The following is a 16791-nucleotide window of genomic DNA, read 5'->3' on the forward strand; positions in this document are numbered from 1 at the left end:
ACGGGACGACGCCATGGCTTTTAGAAGCTTCTGATAGCGGCTAATTGACTATCATTTTAATCAATTGGAGGTGTTATCGACGTGTGGATGTCATCTCAGGACAGGCCGTACCTTCAAACTCATTTACAATCAAAATACTGGCCTCGAAAATAACTGTAGAACGCTGCCACTAAGTCTGGTTTCATCCGTTCGGCAGAGCAGATTTCCAAGTCTAGACAGCCCTACATGATACACTGTTCATCTGTCACAAAAATAGTTTAGGCAATATATAAACACAAGGACGCTACGCAGCTTGTCATAAATCCCCTCAGGAGAGACATTTGTCTCCTAGAGGATGACGTACTTTGGTGCGAACAGGTGCAGAATCATCACCAGAATCACATGTACACAAGGACCTTGTGAAGATGCTGGCAGGAACAGGTACAAAGCTATATCCGACAACGGTAAACAGTCTATACGACTAACCTGAAAGCCGCTCAGCAAAGAAGAAGCCACTGCCTCCAAAACCCCATAAAACAACCCAACTACAGTTTGCAACTGCACATGGGGACAACAGATCATATTTTTTGAGAAAGTCCCCTGGTCTGATGAAACAAAAAATAAATTGGTTTTAGCCATAATACCATCGTTATGTTTGCGAGAAAAAGGGAGGCTTGCAAGCCCGCTAAGAACACCATCCCAACCGTGAAGCACGGGGTGGCAAGCATCATTACACCGACCAGCGTTCGACTCTCTCAATCCCACCACATCTCATCGGCAGACCTCATAGCCTTACGTTCTCCAAATGATTGCCCCTCCCCTGGGTCGTACGCAGCAGCGTTCTTATGCCTTCTCTAAATAGAACGTTCATCTGCAGCGCATCGGTCACCGAATGCAAACATCACAATCCATGAATGGCAAACATAATAGAACAAATCTCGTAAATATTATGCTGGTAATCCGGTCCTTCTATACGAAAGTCTCTATGGAGCCAACATCTCCATAGACAATCAGTCAGAAATAACAAATTGGTTCAAATAGGCTCTTAAAAGCCAGCAAACTACTACATTCTCTTGCGTATATATTTAGCTATCCCACCATCTACAAACTGCTACCTCAATTCCTCTCTACTTGCTGCTGTATTCTTAACTACATTGCTGCGAGCACGCACATACCGAACGCAGGAAAAAACGAACACCAATTTTGATACCTTCTAGCCCTCTCTTTGGACACTGTGTTACACAACCCTCCAGACCAGTCTCAATGTGCCAATACAACATCCTCCTTCACTGGCCTCCAAATGCTCTTAAATAACAAGTTTTAACACACTAAATGACAATCCTCATTCAAACCGAAATTCGCCCCTGCAAACCTGCCCGCCCGTCCCACAACCATCATAACCTCCTGGACCCGCGTTCCGACCTTCTTCGACGTCAGACAGATAGTGTCCTACAGAAACCTAGATCCAGTTACCCACACAGCTCATGTCTCACCCTAAGGAGAGATGGTGCCAATAGAACTTCACTAGCCAACTGACAATCCTATTCTTCCTATCGCGGAAGCTACTTTGCAACATACCACGACAAACTGCTCTCTCAACATCCCCATAAAAGACTAAATATTATATAACGTCAGAAAATGCCATCCAGCATTATTCCCTAATTCCAAACCCCAATAGTCAATCACTTTCCAACTACCACTCCCACCTTGCCGAGCGAATAGATCTGAAGGACCACTATAATAAAGATTGCTAAACTGACCAAATAACATCTATAATTCCTCAAATCTCACTTACTCTTAACATTCTTTCACATTCTTAGAGACTAATTAAAATTACAGTAAGCGTCCACTCCATTAACTAACACATAAAACATGTGGAAGTATTCAGGATCTTATCAATACTCAAAAGAGGTTCCATCCCATTTTGTGCGAACCAACGAAGTTCCCCATAAATTATAGTACTAATGCCCTCTTACCAGCTTCGTATAGCGCGTTAACCATACTCTCGTCCTAGCTTGCAACTCGTGCTAGCCCCTGAATCCCGACGGCATTATCATACTCACCAGTCTCCCACCCAACCATAAAACCCCACACCCATGTCTCTCCTAGTCAATCCTCACACTCAAAGACACAGCACCTGCCTTAGAGTATAGCACCACTCCGCAACGGTCTATCACCTCGGAAGAACCTTACCATCTCGTACATATCCTACCCCCACATAAATCTGTCCATAATCCAATTTCCCCAACCCATGATCATACCAGCCCATTTGGTCAAGCCCAGTCACCCTCCCTGCAGTGCCCTATCCCACATGCGTAAGTGAAGAAATAACGCTCTTCACTCGTACAAGCCCCTCCTATATAGTCAAGTTGTCTCCAGATAGAAATCTATGCCCATTGATCTGACGCCCATAACCCCATATCCTCATCTCCAAACTATGTTTGCTGCCACAAACTGGCACTGAAGCAAATGATGAAACTATCCTCTGACATGTTCAAAACCAAGTATCAAGTATCCTATTCGAATACTAATAACTATCTGTTCTATTCCTCTCATCCCACGGTCACCTTGAGCGACAAAACAACAACCCAGCTCTCTCAGAAAGCCATGCTCCACCAGGAGTTATAAACACTATGGCACACCCGATAGGAGCTCAGTGAGATCAGCTACCTCCCATTCATACCTTCAGTCTAAATTTTGTACCACATAGCCAAAGAAGACTACTACGTCCCCACACTAACTTTACACCACATTCCCCAACCTTTACACCCCTGTAATTTTATTAATTATTTTTAATTGAACACCTTGAGTCTTTATGCAACTGCCCCAATAATCAAATTTGTCTCACATCCCCTTCGTGAATTCATGAAAGATTGCCATTTCTTGCCAGTCCCATTCTGCCTCATTACTTTATACATACCGCACATTCGCCACGAAGTGTTTTTTCCACCCATTCAATCGTCTTGTATGTAATTTTATAATCTTCATCATTCTTCCGCCTCAATCCCATGAAGGTTCCTTCTTCTTTTTTCTTCTAATTTCCTTCTACCCTTTTATTGTTCATGTTGCCATTCAGAATCGTGCTCCTCCGATCTTATCGTTCAAAACCCCACTCTCCCTCATTTGCCCCCTGCCATTCCACCTTTAGCGATATCCATACATCTCTGTTCTATATTCTCCTCATCAATTCCATTCGATGCCCTGTATCTATAAACATATTCTAGACCTATAGTTCATGTTTTTTTACCCTCCCCATCGTCTTTAACAAGTTCCGTGCGCCTGATGTATCACATTAAGTGGTATACAAAACCTGCGACTCTATTGACTATATATACAAGTCCCGCTGACCCCAGTCCCGCCAATTGTAAATAACTAGCCTGATGCTCACACCCTTTCTTATTAATCACATCTCAGAACTCAACATAAAAATAAAATTTTCAAACATACAGTAAACCACAATTACATATATCCCACAACAAATTTCTGTATCCCCTTTACCATTATATCAAATCCTCTCATTATACTAGTGATAGCCCTGTGTGTTTCGGCATGAAAAAGTATACACACATCCCTCAACTATTGGCGAATATACAACGTCCTGCCATCCCAAGATGTGGTCTAACCGAAAGCAACTACACCTATAACCTGTGGTCAATGATCATAACACGCAATGAAAATGATAACGTATATTACGATACATTATTAGTGACTTACTATGCAACACACACATGATACTTCACTCTCTCTCTTCCAGCCATCGCGCGAGACCAGCCTAAAGCCTCCATAGCAATTTCCACCACCACAACCACCTCAGTCTTCTCTATTATCAATATAAATCCATCCTCGCTCCCCCATATCACTGTCCTCTTGTGCTTCAACCCCGACGCCTCTGTGGATTGTGGGTGAGTTTAAAACGTTATGCGCAACAACACTAAGTCCTCTGTGTCTTCCTCAGCTCATCAATCAACCTATACACAAAGCTATGACTAAATACAGACTCTTTTACCTGCTGTTGTGTCTTCCTAATTCTCCCATCCTCTCATCACAAAGCCCTGACCTCAATCCTATAGAACATTTGTGGGCAGAACTGAAAAAGCGTGTGCGAGCAAGGTGGCCTACAAACCTGATTCAGTTACACCAGCTCTGTCAGGAGGAATGGGCCAAAATTCACCCAACTTATTATGGGAAGCTTGTGGAAGGCTACCCGAAGCGTTTGACCCAAGTTAAACAATTTAAAGGCAATGCTACCAAATACTAATTGAGTGTATGTGAACTTCTGACCCACTGGGAATGTGATGAAAGAAATAAAAGCTGAAATAAATAATTCTCTCAACTATTACTCTGACATTTCACATTCTTAAAATAAAGTGGTGATCCTAACTGACCTAAAACAGGGAATTTTTACTGGGATTAAATGTCAGGAATTGTGGAAAACTGAGTTTAAATGTATTTGGCTAAGGTGTATGTAAACTTCCGACTTCAACTGTAGCTCTGAATCCATGATATGGCAGAGGTTGAAAAGCCATAAAACATGTTTTCTCAACAGCAGGTTATGGTCAATAATATCGAAGGCTGCACGGAAATCTAATGGTACAGCTCCCACAATCTTCTTATTATCAATTTCTTTCAACCAATCATCAGTCATTTGTGTCAGTGCAGTACATGTTGAGTGCCCTTCTCTGTAAGCATGCTGAAAGTCTGTTGTCAGTTTGTTTACAGAGAAATAGCATTGTATTTGGTCAAACACAATTTTCTCYAACAGTTTGCTAAGAGCTGGCAGCAAGATGATAGGTCTGCTGTTAGAACCAGTAAAGGTCGTGTTATGAATGACTTTGGCTTCCCACCAGGCCTGAGGACAAACACCTTCCTCTAGACTCTAGGTTAAAGATATGACAGATAGGAGTGGCCAGTGAGTCAGCTACCATCTTCAGTAGCTTTTCGTCTATGTTGTCAATGCCAGGAGGTTGGTTCCCACACTAACTTTACAAAATCCAAACTTACAATAATTTGATTTAATTATTTATTTTTTATGCATGAATACAATGGCTCACTCTTCGTTGATTCGATGAAAGATTTTTTTGCCTTTCTGTCCATCATTTCTTTTAAAGTACTCCAAAGTTTTTTCCCATCATTCTTTATATCATTGATCTTGGCTTCATAATGGAGTTTCTTCTTCTTTTCTCAATTTGCAGTAGGTCAGCCAGTCAGATGTGCTGCCAGACTTATGAGCCACTCCTTTTGCCCCATCTCTTACAGCCATACATCTTTTCAATTCCCCATCAATCCATGGAGCCTTAACAATTCTAACAGTCAGTTTCTTAACAGTTGCATGTTTATCAATAATTGTAAGCAATTTCATAAATGAATCAAGTGCAGCGTCTGGATGCTCCTTATTAATCACATCAAACCAACAAATATTTTTCACATCGTCCACATCAAGAGTCACAACAAAATATTTTGTATGACCTCTTATATACTATTGTAGGCCTAGCTTTTGGAACTTTGTGTTTCCTGGATATAGCCACTATATTGTGATCACTGCATCCAATGGGTACGGATACACCTATAAATGTGTATGGTTACAGCTATAAAATGTGTACGGATACAGTTTATGATTGATATGCACCCCTTTCTTCATCCCTCCCTCTCCCAAGTCCAGAAAGCTGCAATCCCCCCACTAGTTCTATTATTAATCCCACCTCCTCCATATCTGTCTCTGTCTCACCACCAGCCCTGGGATGGGATTGGAACAGCTACAGTCCTTTGTTCCTGGCCACGCCAACAAAATGTTTCTCTCTTTTTTTCCTGTGGTGTCTTCCTTTCTCCCTCTCTTGTCCCTGTTCTCTCTGTGTGTGTGTGTGTGGGTGTCTCCCCCTTCTCTCTCTCTCTCCATCTCTGTCTGTCTGTCTGTCTGTCTGTCTGTCTGTCTGTCTGTCTGTCTGTCTGTCTGTCTCTCTCTGTGTGGTTGTGGTTCCCCTATTCTCTCTCTCTCTCTCTGTTCTGTCTGTCTTCGTCTGTCTGTCTTCCTGCTGTCTCTCTGTCTCTCTTCTGTCTGCGTCTTCTCTCTCTTGTTTTCTCTCTCTCTCACTCCTCTCTTCACTTTCTCTCTCGTCTCCTTCTCTCTCTCTCTCTGTGTGTCTTTTCTCTCTCTCTCTTCTCCCAAGGCTCAGGACTTTTACGTGGAGAATGAAGATGGGGAGTTTACAAGCTGGGGTAAAGTCATATAAGTATATGTATTCTGCCTCTCAGATGTTTATCTGCAGGATGATGAGCTTCCTCCTTGACTGCATATGAGCTTGGTGATAGACTTCCTTTGCTCTGTGGGCTGCATTGTCTACTATAGACAATAGAATCACCTAATACCCATGGGTAAACGGACCCCAAACACGCGACAGCAATAAAAAAATTACACGTACAAAATAGCCGCCAGTCCAACCATACACGGGTCTCACTTGACGTAGAATGGAGGGAGCCCTGGTCTCAGGATATATATTTCTATGGCTGTCTATCTCTCTCTCTCTCTTTCCTAGTGACCGATCGTGCGGTGTCTCGTATCTGCCCAGTGACACGTACCGCCGTCTGTGGAAGAGTGGCCAGTGTCTGCGCGTAGACCACCACTCTCATGGGCTTTGATCAGATGACCTGGCAGAGGGGAAACCGAAGCTTCATCTTTCCGGGTCAAGGTCAGGGGTCAGGGTCCAGTCGTGTGCATGTCCGTGTGCTGTTGATGTGTGTGTGGCTGTGTGTGTGTGTGTTGTGTGTGTGTGTGTGTGTGTGTGTGTGTGGTGTGTGTGTGTGTGTGTGTGTGTGTGTGTGTGTGTGTGTGTGTGTGTGTGTGTGTGTGTGTGTGTGTGTGTGCGTGCGTGCGTGCGCGTGCGCGCGTGCGTTGCGTTGCGTGCGTGCGTGCGTGCGTTGGCCGATGGTGCGTGCGTGCGTGTTGTGCGTGCGGTGACGTGCGGCTAATTCGCATTTACGTCGTGCGTGCGTGGCGTGTAATAGTTGTGTGTGTAATGTGGCTCTTGATCCTCCTTTTCTATTGTCAAGGACTTCCTTCCTTCCTTTCTTTCCCCCGTCTGCACTGTCACTCATATATGTTTAGTCACTGCTCTGACCAATTGGCTCCTCAACTCAAGGTAATATCTCTGTTATTGTATTATTCCTACCTCTACGTCTTTTAAATTGACTCTCCCACTTTTACATTTCATTACATTTTACCTTTAAGTCATATTGTCAGACGCTTCTTACATCGGCGACTATGCAAGTTGACTTACAAGTTTTTTAAATCCTCTTCTTCTCCTCGCCCTTCCCCTACTTCCTCCTCCGTCTTCTGTTTCACCATTCTCTGTCTGTGTGACCTTTCTCCTTTACTTCTCTGCTGAGCTCTTCGACTCTCTCCTACGGTTTATAGTCAGCGTGGAACCTTTCCCTCTTCGCCTCCTACGCTCCTCTCTTTAGTTGAACTGTTTTCCTCCTCCTTTTCTGTCTTTAGTTCGTTACTTCCTGTCTTGCTCTTCTCTAACTTCTTTCTCCTCCCATTCCCATCTCTCTCTCTTCTCCTCATCCTTCTCCTTCTGATCCATCTCTCCAGTCTCAATCTCTCTCTAAATCCATATTTCCTTTCTCGTCTTGTCTGCTTTCCCTTATACCGCGTCTCCTCCTCTCCCTCTCCTCTCAACCCGGCTTATCATCTCTCTCTACGCCCTGTTGCTAAATTCCATTTCTGTTTCCATTTATCAGTTGTCCTTAACCACCCTATCCCCCTCTTTCCTCTATCGTCCAACCACATCTCTTCTTGCCTCTCTGTGCTTTCTTTTCGCTCGTAATCCGGTTCCTTCCCCCCCTCTCGTCTCTTCACCTTTATATCTACTCTCTCTCTCTCTCTCTCTCTCTCTCTCTCTCTCTCTCTCTCTCTCTCTATCTCTCTCTAACTACTCCTCCTCTCTGTCTATCCGTCAGACTCCAGTGCGGTGGTGATGGAGGTGGACCACGACAGACAGCTGGTGTTCTGTGAGACCCTATGTGTGTCCTCTCTGACGTCTCCCACCTCGCAGCAGGGCACTGCCGGCCTGGGCCTCCTGGGGGCACTACAGCCCAGCGAGGAGCAGGTGGCAGCCCGCCTCTCCGCCCCCGTGGTCACCACCCAGCTAGACACCAAAAATATCACCTTCGAGAGGTGAGAGTTGGAGGGAACGAGAGAAGGAGTGTTAGCATTGAACAGGAGCTGAGATAGGTATGAAAAGAAAAGGAGTAGAAGAATGATATAGTGAGAAAGTGATAAGGGAATGAGGAGAGGAGATGAAGAGAGGAAGAGGAGAGGCAGGGAGGGGGTCACAAAGGGCAAGACCAGACACATCTCTCATGTATGTCAGATTGTAAGTAAGGGAGGAGAATGAGAGAGAGTGAGAGGTGAGAAGGAGGGAGAGAGTAATCATCGTTTATTGCTTGCTGAGTGTCACCTCTGTCGTTTTGGCAGAGTCAGGGGGATGCTCGACATGCCAATAATCCATTTATGAATATGAATTGAAGGGAGGGAGAACACCACCTCTAAGTCAGGCCTGTTGTTTTGTGTTTGGCTCTGTCTGTCTGGCAGGAATAAGACTGGCATCCTAGGCTGGCGCAGTGAGAAGACAGAGATGGTGAACGGGTATGAGGCTAAGGTACAGACATGTAGTCGTTAATCCTTATATCCCTGGCTTTCAATTTGGTTTTGCTCGAATGACCTAAAACACTCTAAAGTTCCAGATGTACAGTATATAATGTCCTCTGTTCCCTGAGCGCTGGTTCGAGAGTAAGGCACTATCAATATACAGATATACATAGACTCAGCAGTGAGCCCACCTCCCTACTACATCACTAACCTAAAGCAGTCACAGAATGTGCGTCCCAATTGGCACTAGGAACCAGAGTCTCATAACCATGACATTCTTCTTGTCCTTTGTTTTCTCTGTTAGGTTTACGGCGCCTCCAATGTGGAACTGATCACTCGAACCCGAACAGACCATCTCAGTGAGCCACTCAAAGCTAAGCCCAAAGGTGTCTCTTTTTCCTGAAGTTCTACATATTAGTTTAAAAATCCCCTTGCCGCAATACTGGTAATCTTCCACGTCACTTCCACATCTTGGCTTAGATGCAGTAAAAGGGCCCAATTCAGAGCTGAGATAAGCGTGTGCAACACAAACTTTGGTATAAGTCATTCATTGACGTCAATGGGAGAATTGTGCAAAGATTTGAGTTGAGCGCGCTGATCTCAAGTCAGGATACAACCCTAAATACACTGGAGTTTATTCACGAGGAATCAAACGGAAGAAAATGGGCTGAAACGGGGAAGGACTAACCTGAACTTGTCCAATAAGAAACGCTTGTTTTGGTTGCAAAACATTTAGCTATGGTTTGCACTAATAAAGAAGCTCTGATGGTGATGATTGCACAGAAGCCCCAACAAATGGCCCTAAAGCATTTTCCACAGTAATTTCCTTGGCCAGAGAAGACTATTGTCCTTGCTCTTGTCTGATCACCGGCCCATCCCTCTCAAAGCCCTCCCTCCAAGATCCCAACTCCCCCAGTCCCTTACCCCATCTCCATCCCTCCAAAATTGACAAGAGACAGCAGTCGAGAATTCTTAGGTTAGTGTTGCAGACATAGAAATAGTATTAGTAGAACAAAGATTCCCACTCCCACTACCAGGTCAACGTTCCACTTTTTTTTACCGTTCTACTAACCCTATTTCTATGGTCACAGACTTGTTCTGAGTTCCTCTCATGAATGTTCCACTGATGTGACCTTTTTCTCAGTCGGTAAGACGCCCCTGCAAAACTTCCTAGGGATCGCCGAGCAACACATGGGGCCTAACAATGGGGTTAGTGGTCATAGTCATCATTATCATCATCATCATCATCATTTATCCAAATCATTATCCTCCTCATCATCCTCATCCTCCTCATCACCATCATCAATCCTAATCATCATCCTCATCCTCATCCTCATCATTGTATAGGGATTTTACCTTATAGCCAGAGTGGCTGTCAATTTTTGACATGAGTAGAGTTCCCTGGGCATCTCTTCTCTCTCAAATATTGATCACCATTTGAGTTGTCTTCTGCTGCCAAACCCGCTGACAATCTTTATCCCCCTCTCTCATCCCCTCTCTCTCTTTCTTTCTCTCTCTTAACCCTCCCTCCTTTTATCCCTCTCTCTCTTTCTCTCTCTCGATCTCTTTCACTCTGTCTCTCTTACTCTATATCCCCCTCCCTCCCCTTCTCTCAACAGGCCCTAGTGACTCAGATGTCATGTCCTGCCGTGACCAACCCCACAGCCCTGACAGCCGAGGAGTACTTCAATCCCAACCTGCCCCTGGGCACCCGGGACATTGGCCACCCCTGTCAACTCACCACCAAGACTCAGAGGTGACAGCGACAGCCATCACAGCCCTTATAACACCCTCTATGCCTGGGGCCCTTGGCTATAATAGCCCTATCCAGAACCATACAACATGCCTGGATCCCAAATGGCACCCTATTCCCTTTATAGTGCATTACTTTTAGCCAGGGCCCAAAGTAATGCATTATATAGGGAATAGGGTGCCATTGTGGATGCAGTCTACAGTATGTCTCTGGCCCTGTCAAGTGTTTTGGCTCTGGCCCATGCATGTACATGTTTTCCTTCTATCCAATCTACAGTATGTAGGCTGTGTGATCTGATAAATGACTATGAAAATTGAGATCACATCAATAGCCGTTTATAATTCTGCTGGTTATTGGATAGATTGTGACAAGACAACAGTGAGATGGTGTCCCAGCCCGATCACTAGGCTACTAGTACATTATCTCATCAGTTGAACATAAACATTGATTGGTCTGAACAGAAACCAGTGCAACAAATGACAAGATTTGATCAATGTTCTAGGATGAGATAGAACTAGAGTTCAAGTCTCTCACAGTTTTTCAATATGCCTGCATGACCAACAAAGACTCTTTCTGTGGGACACGTTCCTGCATTGCACTGTGAGTAGCTCCCAACGGAATAAAAATTCAACAGAGAGGGACTACTCTTCATTTTACGTTTCCAAACATTTTGCTACGGTGAGCCCTACTGAACAAGATTCAGGTGTATTGTATAATATACACACTACTGTTCAAAGGTTTGGGGTCACTTAGAAATGTCCTTGTTTTTTAAAGAAAACCACATTTTTTGTCCATTAAAATAACATCAAATTGATCAGAAATACAGTGTAGACATGGTTAATGTTGTAAACGACTATTGTAGCTGGAAACGGCAGATTTTTTATGGAATATCTACATAGGCGTACAGAGGCCCATTATCAGCAACCATCACTCCTGTGTTCCAATTGCACGTTGTGTTAGCTAATTCAAGTTTATCATTTTAAAAGGCTAATTGATCATCAGAAAACCCTTTTGCAATTATGTTAGCACAGCTGAAAACTGTTGTGCTGATTAAAGAAGCAATAAAACTGTCCTTCTTTAGACTAGTTGAGTATCTGGAGATTCAGCATTTGTGGGTTCAATTACAGGCTCAAAATGGCCAGAAACAAAGACCTTTCTTCTGAAACTCGTCAGTCTATTCTTGTTCTGAGAAATGAAGGCTGTTCTGAGAAATGAAGGCTGTTCCATGCGAGAAATGGCCAAGAAACTGAAGATCTTGTACAACGCTGTGTACTGCTCCCTTCACAGAACAGTGCAAACTGTCTCTAACCAGAATAGAAAGATGAGTGGGAGGCCCCGGTGCACAACTGAGCAAGAGGACAAGTACATTAGAGTGTCTAGTTTAAGAAACAGACGCTTCACTAGTCCTCAACTGGCAGCTTCTTTAAATAGTACCCGCAAAACACCAGTCTCAACGTCAACAGTGAAGAGGCGACTCTGGGATGCTGGAATTCTAGGCAGAGTTGCAAAAAAAAGCCATATCTCAGACTAGCCAATAAAAATAAAAGATTAAGATGAGCAAAAGAACGAAGACACTGGACAGAGGAAGGTTGGAAAAAAGTGCTATGGACAGATMAATCTAAGTTTGAGGTGTTCGGATCACAAAGAACATTCGTGAGACGCAGAAAAAAATGTARGATGCTGGAAGAGTGCTTAACGCCATCTGTCAAGCATGGTGGAGACAATGTGATGYTCTGGGYGTGTTTTGGTGGTGGTAAAGTGGGAGATTTGTACAGGGTAAAAGGGATCTTGAAAAAGGAAGGCTATCACTCCATTTTGCAACACCGTGCCATACCCTGTGGACGGTGCTTAATTGGAGCCAATTTCCTCTTACAACAGGACAATGACCCAAAGCACAGCTCCAAACTATGCAAGAAGTATTTAGGGAAGAAGCAGTCAGCTGGTATTCTGTCTATAATGGAGAGGCCAGCACAGTCACCAGATCTCAAATCTATTGAGCTGTTGTGGGAGCAGCTTGACCGTATGGTACATAAGAAGTGCCCATCAAGCCAATCCATCTTGTGGGAAGTGCTTCAGGAAGCATGGGGTGAAATCTCTTCAGATTACCTCAACAGATTTACAACTAGAATGCCAAAGGTCTGCAAGGCTGTAATTGCTGCAAATGGAGGATTCTTTGACGAAAGCAAAGTTTGAAGGACAAAATTATTATTTCAATTAAAAATCATTATTTATAACCTTGTCAACCATCATTCCTCCAATTAACCTCACTCATCACCCATCATCAATCCTAACATCATCCTCATCCTCATTCCTCATCATTGTATAGGATTTGTTACCTTATAGCCACAAGTGGCATGTCAATTTTTACAATGAGTAAGTTCCCTGGGCATCTCTTCTCTCTCAAATATTGATCACCATTTGAGTTGCTTTCTGCTGCCAAACCCGCTGACAATCTTTATCCCCTCTCTCTCATCCCCCTCTCTCTCTTTTGTCTTCTCTCTTAACCCTCCCTCCTTTTATCCCTCTCTCTCTTTCTCTCTCTCGATTCTCTTTCACTCTGTCTCTCTTACTCTATATCCCCCTCCCTCCCCTCTCTCAACAGGCCCTAGTGACTCAGATGTCATGTCCTGCCGTGACCAACCCCACAGCCCTGACAGCCGAGGAGTACTTCAATCCCAACCTGCCCTGGGCACCCGGGACATTGGCCACCCGCTGTCAACTCACCACCAAGACTCAGAGGTGACAGCGACAGCCATCACAGCCCTATAACACCCTCTATGCCTGGGCCCTTGGCTATAATAGCCCTATCCAGAACCATACAACAATGCCTGGATCCCAAAATGGCACCCTATTCCCTTTATAGTGCATTACTTTTTAGCCAGGGCCCAAAGTAATGCATTAATAGGAATAGGTGGCCAGTTGTGGATGCAGTCTACAGTATGTCTCTGGCCCTGTCAAGTGTTTTGGCTCTGGCCCATGCATGGACATGTTTTCCGTCTATCCAATCTACAGTATTGTAGGCTGTTTTTTTTGATAAATGACTATGAAGAAATTGAGATCACATCAATAGCCCGTTTATAATTCTGCTTGGTTATTGGATAGATTGTGACAAGACAACAGTGAGCATTGGGTCCCAGCCCGATCACTAGGCTACTAGTACATTATCTCATCAGTTTGAACATAAACATTGATTGGTCTGAACAGAAACCAGTGCCAACAAATGACAAGATTTGATCAATGTTTCTAGGATGACGATAGAACTAGAGTTCAAGTCTCTCACAGTTTTTCAATGCCTGCATGACCAAACAAGGACTCTTTCTGTGGGACACGTTCCTGCATTGCACTGTGGAGTAGCTCCCAACGGAATAAAAATTCAACAGAGAGGACTACTTTTCATTTTACTTCCAAACATTTTGCTACGGTGAGCCCCTACTGAACAAGATTCAGGTGTATTGGATAATATACACACTACTGTTCAAAGGTTGGGTCACTTAGAAATGTCCTTGTTTTTTAAAGAAAACCACATTTTTTGTCCATTAAAATAACATCAAATTGATCAGAATACAGTGTAGACATGGTTAATGTTTGTAAACGACTATTGTAGGCTGGAAACGGCAGATTTTTATGGAATATCTACATAGGCGTACAGAGGCCATTACAGCAACCATCACTCCTGTGTTCCAATTGCACGTTGTCGTTAGCTAATTCAAGTTTATCATTTTAAAAGGCTAATTGATCATCAGAAAACCCTTTTGCAATTATGTTAGCACAGCTGAAACTGTTGTGCTGATTAAAGAAGCCAATAAAACTGTCCTTCTTTAGGACTAGTTGAGTATCTGGAGATTCAGCAATTTGTGGTTCAATTACAGGCTCAAAATGGCCAGAAACAAAGACCTTTCTTCTGAAACTCGTCAGTCTATTCTTGTTCTGAGAAATGAAGGCTGTTCTGAGAAATAGAGGCTGTTTCCATGGCGAGAAATGGCCAAGAAACTGAAGAGATCTTGTAAAACGCTGTGTACTGCTCCCTTCACAGAACAGTGCAAACTGTCTCTAACCAGAATAGGAAGATGAGTGGGAGGCCCCGGTGCACAACTGAGCAAGAGACAAGTACATTAGAGTGTCAGTTTAAGAAACAGGACGTTCACTAGTCCTCAACTTGCATGCTTCTTTAAAAGTACCCGCAAAACACCAGTCTCAACGTCAACAGTGAAGAGGCGACTCTGGGATGCTGGAATTCTAGGCAGAGTGTGCAAAAAAAAAAGCCATATCTCAGACTAGCCAATAAAAATAAAAAGATTAAGATGAGCAAAAGAACGAAGACACTGGACAGAGGAAGGTTGGAAAAAGTCTATGGACAGATGAATCTAAGTTTGAGGTGGTCGGATCACAAAGAAACATTCGTGAGACGCAGAAAAAAAAATGTATGATGCTGGAAGAGATGCTTAACGCCATCTGTCAAGCATGGTGGAGACAATGTGATGGTCTGGAGTGGTTTTTGGTGGTGGTAAAGTGGGAGATTTGTACAGGTAAAAGGATCTTGAAAAGGAAGGCTATCACTCCATTTTGCAACACCGTGCCATACCCTGTGGACGGTGGCTTAATTGGAGCCAATTTCCTCTTACAACAGGAAATGACCCAAAGCACAGCTCCAAACTATGCAAGAAAGTATTTAGGGAAGAAGCAGTCAGCTGGTATTCTGTCTATAATGGAGAGGCCAGCACAGCACCAGATCTCAAATCTTATTGAGCTGTTGTGGGAGCAGCTGACCGTATGGTACATAAGAAGGGCCCATCAAAGCCAATCATCTTGGGGGAAGTGCTTCAGGAAGCATGGGGTGAAACTCTTCAGATACCTCAACAGATTTTACAACTAGAATGCCAAAGGTCTGCAAGGCTGTAATTGCCTGCAAAATGGAGGATTCTTTGACGAAAGCAAAGTTTGAAGGACAAAATTATTATTTCAAATTAAAAATCATTATTTATAACCTTGTCAACGTCTTGACTATATTTCCTATTCATTTTTCAACTAATTTCATATATGTTTTCATGGAAAACAAGGACATTTCTAAGTGACCCCAAACGTTGAATGGGAGTGTATGGTAAAGATATATATATATATATATACAGTATAGTAATATACTGTATATATGTCGTATATGTATAATATACAGTACCAGTCAAAAGTTTGGACACACCTAGTCAAGGGTTTTTGTTTATTTTTACTATTTTCTACATGGTAGAATAATAGTGAAGATATCAAAACTATGAAATAACACATTTCATAGTTTGGAATCATGGAATCATGTAGTCACCAAAAAAGTGTTAAAACAAATCAAAATTTACAGTACTTTATATTTGAGCTTCTTCAAAGTAGCCCCCTTTGCCTTGATGACAGCTTTTTACACTCTTTGGTATTTCTCTCAACCAGCTTTTACCTGAATGCTTTTTCCAACAGTCTTGAATGAGTTCCCAAAAATATGTTGAGCACTTGTTGGCTGCATTCCTTCACTCTGCAGTCCAATCATCCCAAACCATCTGATTGGGATTGAGTCGGATGATTGTGGAGCCAGGTCATCTTATGCAGCATTCCATCCACTCTCCTTCTTGGTCCAAAAGCCCTTACACAGCCTGAGGGGTGTTGGTCATTGTCCTGTTGAAAAACAAATGATAGTCCCACTAAGCGCAAACCAGATGGGATGCGTATCGCTGCAGAATCGCTGTGGTTAGCCATGCTGGTTAAGTGTGCCTTGGAATTCTAAATAAATCAACTGAGAGTTCACCAGCAAAAGCACCTCCACAAACTCATCACACCATCCCCATGGCTTCACTGAATCACACATCGGAATCATCCGTCACCTTACTCTGCGGTCTCACAAAGACACGCGGTTGGAACCAAAAATCTAATTGGACTCATCAAACGCAGGATAGACTTCCTCCCACGCGTTCTATAGTCCAATTGCTCCGTTATTTTCACAAGCAAGTCTCTTTTCTTATTGTCGGTCCTGTAGTAGTTGTTCTCTTTGCCAGCAATTCGACATGAAAGCCTATTCACCACCGACGTCCCTTCTGAACAATTGATGTTGAGAGGTGTCTATTACTTGAACTCTGTGAAGCATTTAGTTGCGGCTGCAATTTCTGAGGCTGGTAACTCAAATGAACTTATCCTCTGCAACAGAGGTAAACTCTGGGCTTCCTTTCCTGTGGCTGTCCTCATGAGAGCCAGTTTCATCATAGCGCTTGATGTTTTTTGCGACTGCACTTGAAGAACCTTCAAAGTTCTTGAAATTTTTCGGATTGACTGACCTTCATGTCTTAACGTAATGATGGACTGTCGTTTCTCTTTGCTTATTGAGATGTTCTTGCCAAATATGGACTTGTTTTTTTTACCAAATAGGGCTATCTCTGTATACCAC

The 16791-nt window shown here is 43.4% G+C and overlaps 1 protein-coding gene across 1 annotated transcript in view; it reads left to right on the top strand.

Annotated features, from left to right (window-relative positions):
* LOC111960486 (ankyrin repeat domain-containing protein 13B-like) overlaps positions 1-16791 on the top strand; it is a 46662-nt gene that overhangs the window by 23310 nt on the left and 6561 nt on the right. The window contains 9 exon segments of the mRNA XM_023982483.2: positions 6144-6192; positions 6510-6539; positions 6542-6591; positions 6593-6662; positions 7936-8152; positions 8570-8636; positions 8931-9012; positions 9771-9835; positions 10246-10382. Coding sequence (XP_023838251.1) covers positions 6144-6192; positions 6510-6539; positions 6542-6591; positions 6593-6662; positions 7936-8152; positions 8570-8636; positions 8931-9012; positions 9771-9835; positions 10246-10382 — 767 coding nt within the window.

The sequence above is a fragment of the Salvelinus sp. IW2-2015 genome, linkage group LG4p, assembly GCF_002910315.2.
Source record: "Salvelinus sp. IW2-2015 linkage group LG4p, ASM291031v2, whole genome shotgun sequence".
NCBI lineage: Eukaryota > Metazoa > Chordata > Actinopteri > Salmoniformes > Salmonidae > Salvelinus > Salvelinus sp. IW2-2015.